Below are 16,229 nucleotides of genomic sequence, written 5' to 3'. Positions count from 1 at the left end.
AGTTTTCGTGTATCCCGCAGTAATTTCTGATTCTCATCAGTTAGCAGTTCTTGATTAGACTCCTTGTATTCCCTCTTTAGGGTTTTCATGAAGCTTAACACATAATCTAAATCCCTTTTAAGACTCTTAATTGTGCAGATGGCTTTGCACATACTAGGTTTGTCCCATGTGATTAGTAAAGAATTTCTCAAAAAACATTCCTCCCCAAAATCTTATGGTTACGTTCAGTATGGCAGCTGCAAGCAAGTCAATTTGTCTTTTAAAATGATTAATTGTCTTAAAAGAAAAACACATATTCAGATGGAGGCATTTTTGTGTCTGTACATATATGTTCGAAATAGCAGCCTTTTAAAATGGATTTGGTTACAGCTTTTCAGATGTTTCAGGTATGTTTAATTATTTCCTGTTTCTAAGAAACTATTTAAAGCATCAAAGCTCATAAGAGATGAGCATCTCTTCTTTGAAAAAATTATTGTGATTATATATTCCTTGATAAAGAATACAGGAAAATAAGTCACCCTTGCTTTTGAAGCACTAGGTGCGTCCTGTATATCAAAATCTTAATTGCTGCATGACTTTCAGAGATGGTCTGAAAAACTTAATCTACTTTGTTTAAAATATATTTTTAGTAAATTAAGTACAGCTGTTAAGTCAGGAAGTAATGGAATTGGGCTTCTAAATTTTATGTAGAGTATATACCCCATTGTGCCTGCTAAGAAGAATCTTGTTAGGCTGTCAAAATATGAGCAATTAGCCTATCAGTCCTTAGGAAACAAAAAACCAAACTAAACTGGCCCTCAGCAAGTGAATGAAATGTATTCTACATAAATATTTAAGTCCCAAAAGTAGAATTAATTCCTATAATTTGGAAGTGTTCTAACATCCCTTTCCTCTCTCTTTCTCCTTTTGTCAGATCATTGAGATAAGCAGAAATGGGTAAACCAAAGCATATAATTTCAAATTAAGCTTCTTCTGCATAACACTATAATGTCCTCCTGTATTTTTTTCACAGGTACTTTCAGTAGAACAAACTTTCAGAAACAGAAGTTCTTACTCTTGATTCCCTGGTATCAACGACTCATCAGGCACCATCTTCAGTCTATTTCTTCAATATTTTTGGCCAAGCAGAGGGAGAGCTTTCTTCAGCGCTTGTCCATCTGTCTCAGCTGAACTTGACTTCCTTACTGTTTTTCTTGTATTACAAATGCCTAAGAACAGCAAGGTAGTGAAAAGAGAACTAGATGATGAGGTCATTGAGTCAGTTAAGGACCTTCTCTCTAATGAAGACTCTTCAGATGATGCCTTTAAGAAGAGTGAACTTATGGTTGATGATCAAGAAGAAAAAGATGTAGATGTTGAAGAAGGCTCAGATGTAGAAGATGAAAGACCTGCTTGGAACAGCAAACTTCAATATATTCTGGCACAAGTTGGGTTTTCAGTTGGATTGGGGAATGTGTGGCGATTCCCATATCTGTGTCAGAAAAATGGTGGAGGTAAGTCTTGTGATAGCTAGTCATAACTAAATGATGAGGATAACCTTTCAGATTTCACAGTTAGCAGAGTTATCCACAGTGAAACCTGCTCCAGTATGTCAGGTTTTACATTTAATTTTTTCCAGAGCCTGTGAGGAAAAACCTGTATTCTCTTTATTTAGAGGGATGCATTTGTTAGTAAGTAGCAGATTTTTCTAAGATTCCTTTTCTTTATTTTAAGGGAGAAAGTTCTTGATATGACCTTAACTATGGTCAAACTAGTCGTTAAGCAAAACACATCTTTATGGAGGGGTTGTATAATTCAGGACTTGATTACTGTTGTGCTAAAATGTTCTTTATAGTACGTGGGCAATAAATCAAGGCATTAAATCTTCATCCACTTTAAAGACCAAGGCAGTATTTGGTCTTTGGTATTTGGCAGTACTAGGCTTCACACCTTTACACCTTCACTTTTTAATTGCCTTTAGCTCCTAAGCCATTTGATCATAGTTTACTTTCTGCAAGAACCACAAAATACTGTAGGAGTGAAAAGGAGTTTTTTACAGATAATAATTTAAATAATATAATTTACATTAAGGGAATACATCTATTTTGTGCTGTTACATGGTTAACTTTTCCTAAATAACAAGTTACCTTTCACTTAGAAAAATAACATCAAGCCATTTATTTGTTAGCTGTCCGTCTATGGTTTTGAATGTAGTATGAAGTATGAGGCTAGAGACCTTCCTTTATGAATGCAGGATTAGTGTTTTATCCTGTGCTATACTGAACCCTACTATACTACATTAATGCACGTCCTATTGTAGCTAATTACTTCGCTGAATTCAAAACAAACCTGTCACTTCTTATGATAAAAAAGTGAATCTATTACAGAACAGAATACAAAGAATAACATTTTATTCATGCTGGATTTTAAAAGTTGAATGGTAAAACTGATGTAATTGGGGGCTATAGAAATAAGTCTAGAATATAATCAGAGTACAATTTTGTACTTTGTTTTGTCTCATTCAGTTCAAGCAGTAAAAATGGAGTTTATACTTTTAAATATTCTATCTCCAGGATAAAGTCTAAATACTTTTATATCTAGTGAAAAGATTTTTTTCACTTTCATTTAGCTTCCTTTTATTTTCTTATTTATTCTGGAGAGAAAGTCATTAAATGGTTGATTTAATGATTTGTGTGGAATCTAAAGTTTTCTTTATCTGTAACTGTGATGCTAACAGAAAACATGTTGAATGTAGCTTCTCAAAAAACATAACTTTTCAGTGAATGGTGATCTTATCTAGTCTGCTAGACACAGTGGAGAACTGATCATGTATCACTACTAGTTGAAAAATTTTAATGAACAATTAAATGAACAATTGTTAATGAACAATTTTTAAAACTAACTTATTTGGAGTTAAGGATGTAGCTACTAAAACATTTATATTCTGTATCATTTAATCCTAAGTATGGTGTCAAGGTGTAGCCTCAAGGATAATGCGTTGCAGTGGTTTATTTTGTATAGTTGTGTTCCTTTTGAAAGTCTGTGTTTAATACAGGTAGTTACTGATTTTTCAAGCCCATTGGATTCTCCTTTGGACCAACAGAAAAGGTCTGTGGGTGTGTTCCTTAGGCTGGTGTATTCATACCATCAGACACTTCTAAAGTCACTCTGCCAGTGAGTGTAAATTTCATTCAGAACAAATATAAATGTCTTGAAGTAATTAATAATTTCACATTTTAGAAAAAAAACCCTCAACCTTCAGGGATTATGGCACTTCATTAATCAAACTTGAAAAAATAAATATGGAGTCATTTCAGGTTGAAATGAAGTGCTTTCCCTGCTGCTGTTATTGCAGGAACTTGGGTATATAACATAGTCTGTGGAGACAATGTTTTCTGCACATGGCTGAGACAAGGATGTATTTGGCCTTTAAAAATGTTTTTGCACTCTTTTAGTGAATTACAACCTTCAGAACAACACAGAAAAGCAAGTGATTATTTGAGCTAAAGCTTTCTTGATTTTCAAGTTAACCATAGTGCAAGATAGAGAAGGTGACATAAAGAAAAGCACATTGGCGCCCATATTTGTGTGTGCAGATGGGCAGATAATTCTCGCAATTGCATAAAAGAATAGGGGGAGGGAGGGAGAAGTTTAAACACGTGGTAAAAAAAATACGCACATGTCGTATGAGATTTCAGTTTTCTGCTACGCATACTATTTACTGTATGTTCCATTCTAGGTAAAATTAGACTGTTTTTATGCAACCCATTCTAAATGTCAGTGTCACAACTGTTCTGTAATCTTTTGCTGAGAAAGTTTTACTGTAATACCTGTTGAAGTCTCTGAGTATAAGGTAAACAGCCTTTCTGTGGCTTTTCATTAGAACTGTTTCAGTGGAGTATATGGCTAGGTCTCCACCTTCAATCTTGTCCAAATATTTTTCATTTTCTTCCCTATGTTTAAGCAACTTAGATCTGGCAAATACCATCAGGCTGGGGGAGTATACTGAAAACCAGTAAACTAATAAATCTGCTCCGAGTTTAAAATAAAAAGAAGCAAAAATCGAGTTACTTGTTAGTTTCCCTCACAGGTTTCTTTCAACATTAGGTGTTCCAAAGCCATCAGTAAATGAGACATCAGATCCTAACAATGTAGTAATCTTTATTTTTGTCTTTTTTTTTTTAACTTCTGTGACATAAACAACAAAAGCAACAAAATAAACAGAAAAGACACAGAAAAGTTAGCCCAGATAGATGTATATTATTAGAGGGTTTTGTGGAGAAAAACTTGGGCGTTCACCGGCCTGTTTTCTAGAGAGATTGGGTTTGTTTATGGCTATGGCCTGCGGTGTGCCAACACTCCTGACTTCAGAGCTCTGAACTGCTTCAGTGAGGTATCTGCAGTACCATCTTTAAAGGTAACTTTCGTATCACTACACTGTGCTGATACTGGACGCCCATAGGTATCTTTCAGTCTCTGTTTCCGGGTCTGGTCTGTACTGCCAAAACAGGTACCTTCTTTCTTGTCATCTTTCTTTAATTCATAAACACTCATAAATATTTAGAGTAATATCTTGTATTTTTTATGCTCATTTAAGTTACAGTTAGACTGCGTAGCTCTTTGCTGGCTTTCACACTGGGCTTTTTCCCACAAAAGAAGTTGTTGTAAGAGATGAGAGAAGAGGCTAGTACACAGCTGGGATGAACTTCGATCCACGTTTGGGATGTAGCTGTAATGCAGAAAAGTATCAAGACAAAAAGGCTGGGAAGAGACTGGGAGCACTCCAGTGTGTGCTCATTTTCTTGACTTCAGATGAGAGGGAGGGCTCAAAGGAGTTTTGGGCTCTGCAAATGAGGGGCTGAAGGTGTTCAGTAAAGCTTTGAGGAACTCACTATAGATCTCTCTGCCTTCTTCACCTCTGTCCTCACCACAGGTTCCCCTTCTCCCTGGTGGGCAATGCCCAGTTCCCATCTGGAACTTAAGGCACCTCTTCCACTCTTTGCAGCCTAACAGATAAAACAGCTGTTTCTTCCTTGATGCCTCACAAAGGTGATTTGCACTGGAGCTGGATATACTCTTAACTTAGCTTTAAATTTTTTTTTAATATTTATCATTTTTTACACTATACAGTTTATTACTCCTTGACTGTATGAAGTCCTATATAACATTTTCGTAACCTGTGATAGAATGCAATGCGTTCAAAGCTGCCTCAGCTTCCCAGGAGATAGTGAGCCTTAAAAATAAATCACTCAGGTCTACCCAGTCTTGCCATGAGGCTAATAAATAGTGACCAACCAGACCTGTATTTTCATGCTGCTTGTTGCTATCATTTGGTGAACAGCTTGCACACCTTTCACTTGTTTCAAAAAAGGAAATAGTTAAAGTTTATTCTGTTTGTTTATCATTTCCTTTAGGATTAGCAGAATTAAAAATGGTATTTTCACATATTAGAAGTAACAAAAGCAAACAAAATGAGCTGTTATGCTAGAATAAGTGATATTTGAGTGAGTTTTATTATGAAGACAAGTGAACATAGTTTTCGAAGAGGTGCTTCTAGTGTTGGAGGTGTTATTGGGACAAAGTACTGCACACCCAAAGATTTTTGTGTTGCAGTTTCATGAGCATTGACTTTATTTTCCTTTTGGTTTTTTTAGGTCAGTCTTTTAATGACTCTGTGATATAAAAAGTCAAAAGAACTATTAAACAATAATAAATGGATAAAAGCTGTGAGCAGCATAGGGAAATTTGTAGCAGATTATCTTGCTATTACGGTTTGAAAAGATTGACATGGGTAGAGTCACATGGTGAGTTTTTACAGTTAAGTAGTCTGGATTTTATACTGAAATACCAGCAGATTGAACAGTTAAGTTCTGTGGTCTTACAAAGAGTAAAGCAGCGATTGCTGAGGAGTGCTGAGGAAACACTATGTAAACTGTTAAAGACTGAGTAGTCATTAGAAACTCAGCCTGATTGTCTAATACAAGCAGAATGGGAGGAAAGCAAGTATTCCTTTGTATTCCAAAACTTGAGTGTGGATTCAGTGGCTTCATTATTTAGCTTTTGATTAATAATTTATAATCAGTGCCTTGGATTCATTGATGGATTCAGTATTATTTTGTGAGTTCTGATTTAAACTGTATTATCAGACCTGAAATTTAGTTTTACTTCAGTGTGCTGAAAATGTTTTATTTTGCAAGTGTAATTCTTCATTAAACATCATTGACTAAGGGGATTTTCATCCTTTAAGCACAGTTTTATAAATAGGCACACCTGAACGTATTTAAACTGTGGAAGACTAGTGACAGGAAAACTATGCTATCAGTAGGGTAGACTACAAACCTACAGACAAAACACAAAACCTCTTATCAGATTTCTTGTTAAAAGCCATTTGTATTTTTAATGGTAAATAATTTCACTTACAGGAGCTTATTAGACTAAACCTGTAGTATTTTGTTGCCTGCTTGTCATAATTTTGAAAATTTTAACATTTGGCATTGAAAAGAAGTTGATCTTCATCTGAATATCAACTTCTTGGTAGCTTTCTATTAGTAAATCTCCAGTAAGCTATAAGAACTGGAATGTCTCCTCAGGATAGTGTTAAAGCTCACCTTCATTGAAAAAGAATTAAATCAGGCAGTAGACACTTAATTAAAAACTAGCACAGCAGCAGCTGATACAAATCTGGAAAGTTATTAGATTTTTCAGGTTGCATCAAGATTGGCTAGGAGAAGAAAAGTTCTGTAGTATCAACATGGTAATAGTTATGTTGTCCTGCATTACAGCTTCTGAAATTATTTTCCAACTCTTTAATCACTATGAATCATGTCATTTTGTTTTTTTTTCCCTCCAGGCGTTCGTAAAAACTCAAAACTAATGTTAATATTCCATTTCTATCAATAATGTTGCCAATTGTAGTATGTATTGTAATATGAAGAGAGACAATTTATCACTTATCTCATTTCGGTGCTAGGTTAAAGGAAAATAAAGAAAAAAAATAAAAGAGAAAGTGCTGTGCACAGTATTAACCACCACCAGCTCCTGTAATCTTGTGAATCTTTGTCCTTCATTCTAGTGAAGAAGGATAAGGTAGATACTGTTTTTCCCCGTACAAAGTTGAGGTGAGTTTTTTAACAGGAAAGCCAGTGTTTAAGGCCAAAATACACAAAAAAGGTGACTTTACAGTAGAACAATTTTGAAAATGTAGAAAGGAGACCTGGGGATCCTGAACCACACAGAACTGTCGTGTTCAGAAGGCTGCTTAGCTGACAGATCTAGCACATAATATAGCTAATTGTAGGATGCTGTTCAAGGCCAGGATGTATAGCTTATTGTTCTAATTCAAATAAAAATGATCCTTAATTCAATATTATAACTCCAAGGACCCGTGTTTTCATGCACTGGCAAATAAGAGACATGCTGAGCTGTTTCCATAGCGATTCTGTTTTATCATGAAGTGAAGATGTCTCTCAGTTGTTTGAAGTATGTCTAGCTTCAAGGGAAGGCTGAAACAAAATACTTGTCCAGAGATGCTGTGGTTTCATGGTGACTACAGGGCACAGGGGCTCTTTGCAGCTGTGATGTACAGTTGTATAATCTGGCTATGTTCAAACTGCGTTGCACTGAAACTCATATGTGCACTCTTTTCCATTATGTCCTTCTTTTGGGGAGGGGCACAACTTCAGAAGGGAGCTCAGCAGGTTTGAATGTTGAGAAGACCCACGCTTCAGGTGCTCTGCACAAGCCCTGCAGTATAAAGATGAAGTCTGTTGGCTACCACACTGAATTACAGGGTTGTGTCATGTATAATGTAGTGTGGATTTAGCACCACATTTATTTAACTCATTTAGTTGAATCTAACTGATAAATCTTGCAACTTACATTGATACTGCACCATAAAACACCCACATCAGCCCAGTCTTTAAACATGTGCTTAACTTTGCAGCCTTGTGATTAAGGTTGTGGACTGGGACACTGAAGAGCTGGGTTCAGTTCCTGCTCTAGTACAGTCATCCAGTGGGATACAGGGTAAGTCACTTAGGCCCCAATTTTTTTGAGCTGTTTAGGCTTGTCTCTGCTCAGCTATGCAACACCTGTCTAATTAAGACCTCAGGTATCTTTTACAGTAGTGTTATACTATTTAATAAACTATGTACTGTTGGCTTTCAATTAATTGTATGACCAAATTTTTAAAGATAGTGATGCCAAAGCTTCTCATTTGCGGTACGAATTAACAGTATACTTCTGTCTCTCAGAAATTTTGAGAGAATGTTCATGGTAAATCAAGGGTATTTAATGGTATTATTTGTCTTATATATTCTTAAGACAGATAGTCCCCCTCATTTTGGAATGTGGTTGTTTCTCTATTCCTCAGTTTTCCTCATGTTTATTTCCTTCTGTCTCTGTTGTCTCTCTTTTCATAGTAGAAAATAAGTCCTTTGTGTTCTTTCCGTTATGTGCACGTACAAGATGAACCACAAAAGACACCAAAGTACTGATTGGGAATGTAGCTGCTACCTCAGTAGAAATAATACTTAAGTTTATACAATGTTGAAATGGGTAGATAGACCATGATGTTTGGCTCTATGAGGGAGTATTGTATCCTCAAAACCAGTACATTGTTCAGAGCCTGGCATAGGTTTTGACCAAATGCTGCTCAAACAGTATCATTGCATATCATATCATGTCATGAAACACAAGGAGCTATTTCATTGCTCACAGTAGCCTATAGACTGTGAGGCAACTAAGATCAATATCCTTTGTCTGGTCCACCAATAGTTTTTCTCAGGTTTTTTTTTCTTCTTTTTTCTTAGTTTTCTTAAACTCAGGACTGTAGTTACTCCATGCTTAGAGTCTTTGTAAGATCTTTATAATGGAAGGTGATGTCCAATTTGTGCGTATTTCATGAAGAGCAAAATAGCAAGTGGACCTAAATAGGAGTGGATGGTACCAGAATATCTGAGGCCTTCTGCACAGCTTAGGAAAGTTTAACTTTTCTAAAATAAACCATATTCAATGAGATAAGCTACCTACTAAGGATATGCAAATGACAGTATATTTTGATAGACTCCTAAAAAAGCCCCAGGAAGTTGACACTAGATGAAGAAGAAGTAGAACTTAGCTGAAGTTGAGGATACATCCCAAATTGGTTTCTGAACTTTGCTCAGCTTGCCTCTCATCACAGAGATAAATTGATTAGACAACTTAATAGCTCTTAGTCTAAGCTTCTGAGGTCTTTAGATCTTTGCTTTGTAGCTTGCTCCAACATGCTGCGGTCTGCATCTCGAGTACTCTTCTTTAGCCTTACAGTGGTTGCAGTCAAAAGTCCTAAGCCCTTTGAATTAGGTGGCCAGCACAGTACTCTATATTGCAGCATAAGAGCAATGCATTTGAAAATCAAGTGCTGCATTGCAAGTTGCTGTTGCCTAAATGTTTTGTTAGCTCTAGTACTAAATACTCCTCAACAGCAAGGAAGAAGTTAGGCTCTGAACTTGTCAGTGTACTTAGTGTGTGGATGTATTTCCTTACAATTAGTTTTGCTGAAATAAATGGAGATACATCCTGAAGTTAGAATTGTCTATGGCCACTTCCTGGGACCAAGACCTTGAAAAAAGGAATTGTTTTATATATATATATGTCTAAAGGTGAAGTAACAGTTGCATTTTCAAATATGTCTTTAATGAGAGTTTGCGAATACTGCAAGATCTGGATCTAAAATACTCCATTTCATTTCCACCTCATGTCTCTAGTCTCTGTGTGGAGCCTGGTAGAAATGGGCTGATACAGTTTTCTTGCTTAGCTGGATAGAGTCATTATTCTGTACATTGTGAAAACCCCCTTCTGAGCATCTGAGGTGCACATGGAGAAATCCACAGTATGGTCTCCTGAAACCACTTAAGACTGGATGGAATTCAGAATGTTGTATGCACAGTATTTTCTGTATTTCCTTCATAATTTTAGTCTTGCTGCTTTGTTATAGATCAAGGCGTAGAGGTTTTTTTAGGAAATGTTGATTCAGCTCCTGATTGCATCACTATATTTCTAAAAAGTTTGATCAAATGCCCAAAATTTTTGCACAAACAAACAACTAGATTAGATAATAACTTGCTAAGTTTTGCCTCAAAATGTTACAGTGCTTTAGAAGTTCTGGGCTTTTCATATATTACAAGAAATACGGCTAAGATTCAGGTAAAATTACTCTTTGCATGTGATCAAAAAAGCTTTGCAGTGAATGACACTAATTCAAACTTGAAGCTGTTAGAAGGTTTCACATTTGTTTTGTCAAGGTCTGACTCTTCTCCCTCTCACTCTGATTCACTTTGTCCCTTTCATAGGTGCCTATCTTGTGCCATACTTAATCTTGCTACTGATAATAGGGATTCCACTCTTTTTCTTGGAGCTTGCTGTGGGCCAGAGGATCCGCCGAGGGAGTATTGGTGTGTGGAATTACATCAGCCCTAAACTTGGAGGAATTGGATTTGCAAGCTGCGTAGTAAGTTTTTAACATTAAAAGTGTTATTTGCTTTCAGGCTGTGTGATTTAGACTTTCTGTTTTGCTACTGGAAAAAGCCAGTGTTTTGTAGCTGGGCTTCAAGGTCAGTTTACACTGTTTCGGAAGATCCTATAATTAGTACATTTTAAAAATGTTGATATAGATGTGTTTGTAACACCAGACAACTTATATTTCGTGATTCTTTTGAAATTATGAGCTAGGGAACATCATAATCTTCTGGAGAAAAAAAAGACTGTAAAAATATCAGGTGTTACACGATAAATACAGAGAAAAGTGAAAATTTAGAAGATGCTAGGTACTTTAATGGGGCAAGCCATTCAGTTCTTACTTCTGACTTACTTTCGTTAAAATTAGGTTTAGTGGCTAATATGCAGTTCGGTAGGGATTTTTTTAAACTTACAGACGTAATTAATAAATGTAACTTTTTGATCTTTTTTTTTATTTTATAGGTATGTTTCTTTGTGGCCCTGTACTACAATGTCATTATTGGATGGAGTCTGTTTTACTTTTCTCAGTCTTTTCAGCATCCATTACCATGGGACCAGTGCCCTTTAGTTAAAAATACATCTCATACTTGTAAGTCTATATGAATGTTCTCAAAAAATCATATAAATATGTATAAAATATTTAAAATTTGAGATTTTAAAACAAAAAGGAGAAAAAATGCAATTCAAAGATGTTTGTGGAAAAAAGTGTCATAGGTAAAGCTGGTTTTGCATCTTAAGATGTCACATTATAATACTTGGAAAAAATAAAGAAACCTAATCTAAGATAAACATACTGTATTTGGAAAGGGACGTCACTGTCAACAGCATTTTAAAGAGTAAAGAAATTAGGAGAGTGCTTGCTGTTTATTGTGTTGCAGAAAAAAATTCTGATTTCTTTTTTTTCTGGTTTTGAAGTATCAAAATCGGAAATTATGCGTATCTGATCAAAAAAGTGGAAGACACATATTTCTGCATTTCAGTTTGGGTACTTTCTGGCTACAAAGCAAAAAGTGTTGCTTTACTGACAAAGCAGAAAATGGAAAACTGTAAGCATCAATTAAATTCATGTGATAAAAGCATTGTTTGCTTTGTAAGCCAATAGAAATTAGATAATTGGTCATTGGTTTGTTGCTATAATGCAACAGTCTGAAGTGGACATATTATACAACAGTATTAAATTTTCCGTATCACTTGGTTTTGGTCATCTCATAATAGTTATGCACTTTGCATTATCCTTGCTCTTGAAATATGAAATATTTATTTTCTTTTTGTTTCAGATCTTAAATTTTCTTTAATTACCTTTTGTGGTTTTTGCCCATTTAATAAAGAATATAACCAGGGACATTTGTAAAGTTGTACAAAGTTTTTATAGTGTCTTTGCCAGACTTGCTTGCTTCAGTTGTTTAAAATAATCAGTATTTGTGAACGTTGGCACACAGTCAAATTGACTGTATTCCACAAGCTGTTGTCCATTAATTGAGCCACACTGTTTGGCTGTTAATATACCCTTACCCTGCCTAAATATTAAGATATACTGTGTCAGCCTAACTTCAGTAGAGGTCATCTGAAGTAAGCTTAAACACAGAAAAGTGTTACATTTGATAACATTCTATCATTTTCTGGCAGTTTATTTCTGTGAAGATCTGACACCTGTGTTTTCTTAAAATTAGTATATTTTCCCCTTCTTTTCATGAATTAACCTTCACTCAGGACCCAGCGTAGAGATTGATTGTCAGATATAAATAATTTATAAAAGTTAAGTGCATATTTTCTTTGAAGCATTCTATTTATGTCTAGCTGTGCACAATTTCTTCAATTGTTCAGTAATGTAATTAAAGCAGAATTACAATATAATAAAATAATTTCTGGAATGCACATAGCAACTTTCATTTAACAGGTGTGTAGGAGCCATTTTTTTCTTTTCTCATCACTTTGTTATCATTATGTTATTTTATAATTTCTAACAGTAATTAAGTGACTGTTGATTTGAGTGTCATGACAAAACTGACACAACTGAGAATTTGTTTTCCATAGATTTTCAAAATGAATATAATTCAGTGTTCAGTTTCAGAGAGGTACTTTTCATAGTGTGTAAGCCACAGTATCATATGTAGGTAATCTAATCTTACGTGTTATAAATGAAATGTATGTTTCATCTTGGCCTACCTACTATTTAGTGCTTAAGTGAGAACTAAATTCTGCCTAGGATTCAGGCTGACCATATGTAGAGGAATATGTTATCCTGGAGGTTTGTTTTATGAAGATTTTTCCAGAACCTTTCACCGGTAGCAGTCACATTTTCTTTCAGCGAATGTCTTAAGACTCTTTGTGAGTTTAGTTTCTCAGTAAATTATGACAGCACAATTGCAAATATTGGGAACTGGTAGAACATTGTTATGCAATGTTGGGGAAAATACTTCTGTCCTGAACCCATTCTTTACTTGCTAATATCTCTTGACAGTTGTGGAGCCAGAGTGTGAAAAAAGTTCTGCAACCACTTATTACTGGTACAGAGAAGCGCTGAATATTTCCAGCTCTCTGTCAGAGAGTGGGGGTTTAAACTGGAAGATGACTATCTGCTTGCTGGCTGCCTGGGTCATGGTATGCCTAGCCATGATCAAAGGCATTCAGTCTTCAGGAAAAGTGAGTATACTGTTTCTCTAAATGACAGTGTTTTACTTTGAAACATTTCACGACGTTTTGTTCACCGCACCCTCTCATGAAATATGTAGGTGCCTGTTGGAAGCTGTGACTCACCCCAGTATTTGTATAATCTGAAGTAGAGGAATGTTAGTAGTTAAGCATTAAAATTGTAGTAATTTTAGTGGGAACTGTAGTAATTTAGTGGGAATGGAGAGCTGAAGAAGAATTATTTTGTTCTCATCAACGTAACTGTTGCAAGTAACTGTACCTCAGCTTTGTTGAATTGTTAATGCAGAATAAGTTTTTAATGCATGTTTCTGAATGTCTGTGGAATTGGATTTCCATGTATACTCGCAGTGTGATTGCAGGGCACTCAGGTCCTCAACAATCCTTGGCATTTTGCTTTTCTCTGTTACTGTCATTGGTATCCATGCTTCTGTCATTAACACAGCAGCTTTTCAGGATTCTGGGTTCTTTTGACTAATGACTAACCATCCCTTTGCATCTGAGTCCATCACCTTGTCTTCTTTCCTTTCCATGCAGCCAGCTGGATTGGTTACTGAATGATTTACTAGCTCTGTTGATCTCAATGGGACTTTCAGACGAAAAGTAATCTGTTAAAATAGCAAAATTCTTTGTGATTTAAAAAATTTGTCACTGAGCTGGAAATGTCTGTGACCTCTTCAGTGTGTTTCAGTTAAAGAAACAACTAGCAAGTTCAGTGAGAGAATCATTTTACTAAACTTTAAAGCACAGAATAGATGTTTTCATTCATGGTGAGAATGAAAGATTGTATATGACTACTGTTTTTTTTATTTACTCTTTGTATTAGATAAATGAGTCAATCAGTGTGTCAGAAAGGTGTTCTGTTATACAAGCGTTTCAGTGATACAGAAGCCCAACACAAATGCAGTAGCAAAAGCACGCTGCTTCAGCGTGGAAAGCTGCGCAGCGTTGCGCTTCAGGACTCTGACAACTCTGTGGCATTTTGTTTGTCCAGAAGTCAGTGCAATATTTCTTTCTAGTTTTTGACTCAAACCTACCAGGTCTTAAATAATTTCTGTAGATCAGAGAGTATCCCCAGCTTTTCTTCTGTTTTGGCAGTAAGAATTACGTAGTGGTTTGAATCAATTGGTTATATACTTTCCACTGACTCTAACTTCTCTCCTTCTGAAGACAGAATGAGTTTCTGTTCATTCTGCAGATCTTTACCATACTATGTACTTGAATCAAAGAGCGTTTGTAAAGTGAAGCATTTCTAAAGCAGTTTACTTCTGTCCTTCTGTGCAACATCTCATTGAATTTGTAGTGAATTTCTGTGGAAGCTCAGCAGTTTGTTACCAGTCAACACAATGGCAAGCGCATTGTTTTAATACAGTACAGAATTTATTTTACAGTCATGTGATTTTGCTTTCTTCTGTAGAGGCAAGGGGAATGGGAAGCGTTCTGCATATTTCTTAGAGCATATGATTATCAATTCAGTTATATAATGAGTAACGAATTAAGCTATTGAAAATAAAGTCAGTGGATGTCATGTTAAATTTCTTTTTAATGTTTTTCAGATCATGTATTTTAGTTCCCTTTTTCCTTATGTGGTACTTTTATGCTTTCTGATCAGAGGACTGCTCCTTAATGGGTCAGTGGATGGAATTCGTCACATGTTCACACCTAAGGTATGTGCTTAATTTCTGTTGGCAGTGTATTAAAGTTTCAGTAGCGATTAGACCATTTGAGTGCTCTCATTTAAGCTTACTGTCTTCATAGAACATTTGACCATTTTCCTGTTCAGTTAAATTGCAAAATTTTTGACCTCAGTGGCACTGCATCAAGCCCTAAGGTCCAAAGGCTGTAAGTGTTCCTAGGGTCTGTGTAGAGTTACCTCCCTTGGGTGACAGATTCACAGAGCTGGATGCCTTTACAAAGGCATCCTTTGCCTTTACAAAAAACTGAAAGTGTTATTTCCAGGATTTAGGATGTTTAGAAAGCTCCAAACACTAAAAGAGAAGTGAATCTTAAATCTTGCCATTCTCTAGGATTGAAATGCCTAGTTCTGGGATGTCACAGTGAAATGCCTTACCTTGAATGCTGTTGTGGATTTATATAATTATAAAGGACAAATATGTCCCTTTTTAGAAAAAAAAATAGTGCTGTTTGCATGGTAGCCCAAAAGCACAGGAGACCTGTCTTTAATGCTCTGCTCATCTTGTAAAAGTAGTGTAAGTACTTGCCACTTGGCTTTCCTTGCCATGTTCTGTATGGTTGTCGTGGCAAGATAGCAGCAGGTCTACTGCCAACATTTTTATTGGAAATGTGTCTTACAGAACTTCAGATTTTATAACTATGGAGGTGAGAAGGGATGTTACAAATCATTGTTTAGCCTGAAGATCTAAATTCTACCCACACCCATCTTGAATGCTTGTAACTGTATCTATTCTACAGGAAGTAGAGCATGTTTGAATAGTCAGAGCCATACTTGCTCAGGAACGCATAATGCTGGGCTTCTTGTATTATTGTATTATGAAATGGACTTTCAAACAAGTGCATTTCATAATACAGTTGAGCAGAACAGAACTGATGTTTCAAAAATGAAAGCTAACTAATAAGATTGTTAGAATCAGTGCACACAGTGGCTAATGCCAGATGACAGGGGTGTTGTCAGTTGTTTTGATTCCAGGTGGTTTGAGTTTGTGGAGAACTGTCATCCTGTAAAAATGACCTTTGTTAGCCATCACATTGTTATTTCTTGCATTGAGAAATGCAGTCATGCTCCACTTCACTCACTGTCACCACTTCAGAGTTGTGGTTCTGCAGGAACATGCAGGCTGCTCAGGCAAATTTGGGAAATCGGAGGAACAGAGAACTGCAATGCTTGTTGACGAAGAGGAAGTCTAGCAGAGGTGGAATACAGGCCTCGAAGTTATAATTTGGTTTCTCAACCACAGGATAAATCCTTTCTTTAACTAGAGAAGTACCACTAGATACTGAGGGAGAGTGAACACTGAAACTCCAACACCTCTTCACTCTTCAGTATTTCATCTTTCATGAGTTAGACCGAAATTAAGTTGCCACTGATGCTTACCTTATAGTTATAACTTAATCATACAGTTGTT

At 36.0% G+C, this 16,229-nt stretch overlaps 1 protein-coding gene across 1 annotated transcript in view; it reads left to right on the top strand.

Annotated features, from left to right (window-relative positions):
* Window positions 1–16,229, top strand: part of SLC6A15 (solute carrier family 6 member 15) — a 38,744-nt gene that overhangs the window by 9,928 nt on the left and 12,587 nt on the right. The window contains exons 2-6 of the mRNA XM_064450376.1: window positions 1,013–1,493; window positions 10,311–10,468; window positions 10,939–11,065; window positions 12,938–13,119; window positions 14,682–14,792. Coding sequence (XP_064306446.1) covers window positions 1,205–1,493; window positions 10,311–10,468; window positions 10,939–11,065; window positions 12,938–13,119; window positions 14,682–14,792 — 867 coding nt within the window. The 5' untranslated portion in view covers window positions 1,013–1,204. The remainder of the gene's footprint in view (window positions 1–1,012; window positions 1,494–10,310; window positions 10,469–10,938; window positions 11,066–12,937; window positions 13,120–14,681; window positions 14,793–16,229) is intronic.

The sequence above is a fragment of the Phalacrocorax carbo genome, chromosome 1 (genome assembly GCF_963921805.1).
Source record: "Phalacrocorax carbo chromosome 1, bPhaCar2.1, whole genome shotgun sequence".
Classification (NCBI taxonomy): Eukaryota; Metazoa; Chordata; class Aves; order Suliformes; family Phalacrocoracidae; genus Phalacrocorax; species Phalacrocorax carbo.
The sequence above is the reverse complement of the archived record's forward strand: the minus strand, read 5'-3'. Positions and strand labels throughout refer to the sequence as shown.